Source organism: Salvelinus sp. IW2-2015, unplaced genomic scaffold, assembly GCF_002910315.2.
Source record: "Salvelinus sp. IW2-2015 unplaced genomic scaffold, ASM291031v2 Un_scaffold1536, whole genome shotgun sequence".
In the NCBI taxonomy this organism is placed as follows: Eukaryota; Metazoa; Chordata; class Actinopteri; order Salmoniformes; family Salmonidae; genus Salvelinus; species Salvelinus sp. IW2-2015.
In genome coordinates, this window is record NW_019942971.1 from 221059 (window position 1) to 223148 (window position 2090).

Consider the following 2090-nt stretch of genomic DNA (forward strand, 5'->3'; position numbering starts at 1 on the left):
TTGAGACATGTCCTTGTTTTGTGTTCATCATCTGAGTTTTGGTATTGTCCTGCATTCCCACACGTCCTTCTGCTAGTGAAATGTCAGCCTTGCTCTGTCTGTGAACTCATCAGGGTCCGGGACAGCATGAAGACTGACCGATAGAAAGGTCACCTCCAGAGAATCAGATCACCATGGTAACCCAGGGCTACCCCTCACCACCTCATCCTCCCGTTTTATTCTCCTGGGTCTCTTCTAAAAAAAGATCTGATCTCGTCTCAACCTGTATAAATGAATAAAATGAAAGGAAAATTGTCTCTATCCAAACTCCTCTGCCTTTCAGAGATAAACCTGAAATGCCAAAGGGGTTTTTAGATTATTTTGTTGGTAGTTTTGTTTTATGTGTCATTGAATAAACAGGAACACAGTGAAAAGGTCACTGTTTATGCAGGTGGTGTCATACTGAGTGTGCACTCTGTTTGTCTATTGTAGTGCAGCGGGGGCTGGTGAAGAGCTATGCACTTTTAAAGAGATGGAGAGAGCCAAACGCAAACAGCAACAGTTGGCGTCAGTGTTGCCTGGGGGCTCAGTTCTCTGCCTCAATGCTAATGTTGTCACATTTATCGTTACCATTTTCATGTCTCTCTCTCGCTCCCACACTCTCCAATCCCTTCACACCTCTATCCTTTTCATCCATACTGTTTATGACCACTTGTTCTTTCACAGGCAGATCACCTTGGAAACAACACCATTGTGGCTGTAGCTCAAACGTTGAGGTCTTCAGGTAGTGAGAGCTCAAGATGGACATGTTATTTGGAGTGTTGTTTCTTCTGTCCCGTTAGGAGGATTATTGAAGGAAATGGAGCTTTCATAATGAAAATCAAACCAAAAAAAAGCTATTTCAGAGAATAATGGTGGACGTACTCTCCTCAAGAGGCGGGAGCCACAATAAAGGACAAAGTTTTAAATGGTAAAGGTTGATATTTATTTCTCATCACAAATAAAAAGAACCATGCTTACTCATCACAGAAAAGAAAATCAGAAAGTCTGTATATATTTACTGACCTTGCTGTCGGAGTGGATTTGTTTCTGAAGAATAAGCAGTCTATGAAGAAGATTGAAATGCTTTAAAAAAGTCCAAGCCTCTTCCGTCCATCTGTCTGCCTGCCCACCCCCCCCCTCCATAACACATTATAGTTTTGTTGTGTGTTCGGTCTGACTCTGCTCTGTTTAGCCTGGTCCCAGCGTGCTATCTTTCCAACACATATGGTCAATGTCACACTAGGAGTTGTCAAGACAGCACAACAGACCCGAGACCAGGCTAGCTCTGGGTGTCTCTGGAGGCTTGTGAACGCAGGACGGCTCATAGAAATGACTGGAATGGAATCAATGGAATGATTGTTTGATATCGTTCCATTCATTCCATTCCGACCATTACAATAGGCCCGTCCTCCGATGTAAAATGACACCAGCCACCCCTGGTGTCTCTAGTCCCCAGCGGTCTTAATGACCTGGAACAGAGTGACGTTGTAGAGCACCTGGTGTCCGTTGTTCCAGGTGTACAGCACCCTCTCCCTGGGGTTATAGTCCATCATGGAGATGTGGGAGTACTGGTTATGGAAGGGGATGTCTGTGTACTCGTAGCTAGAGGAGTTGGTGTAGTAGGCGAAGTAGATCTTAGCCCCGGCCAGGTGGGAGTTGGTGACGTACAGCGTGCTACAGATCATGAAAGACTCTCCGGCGCTGCGCTTGGGGAACCCTGTGTCCCACGTCTGCAGCACCTCCAGGCTCTGYGGCTCCAGGCGGCTGATGACGATGTTRCCKGCGTTKGGGATGGTGGTGTAGACGGCCCACAGGCCGTTCTCGTCTGCCATCAGGTCGATGTCTGAGGAGCCTCCCCAGGAGTAGGGGAAGGTGTTGTTGTAGCCGGCCCCACTGAGACTGCGCTGCACCAGAACACTGCGGGACCTGAAGTGGTACTTGATGATGATGTTGCTCTGGTACTTGTTGTAGTACAGGGAGCCGTTGTAGACCACGTGGCCGGTCCCCGCCCAGGGGTGGGGTAGCAGGTGCTGAACGAAGTTCTGGCCTTTCATGAAGTCGTTTAGGGT

At 47.7% G+C, this 2090-nt stretch overlaps 1 protein-coding gene across 1 annotated transcript in view; it reads right to left on the bottom strand.

The window, feature by feature from the left end:
* Positions 1-940: 940 nt before the first annotated feature.
* The window catches only part of olfm2a (olfactomedin 2a), a 25944-nt gene continuing 24794 nt past the window's right edge, over positions 941-2090 (bottom strand). Inside the window, exon 5 of the mRNA XM_070439281.1 lies at positions 941-2089. Coding sequence (XP_070295382.1) covers positions 1467-2089 — 623 coding nt within the window. The 3' untranslated portion in view covers positions 941-1466. The remainder of the gene's footprint in view (position 2090) is intronic.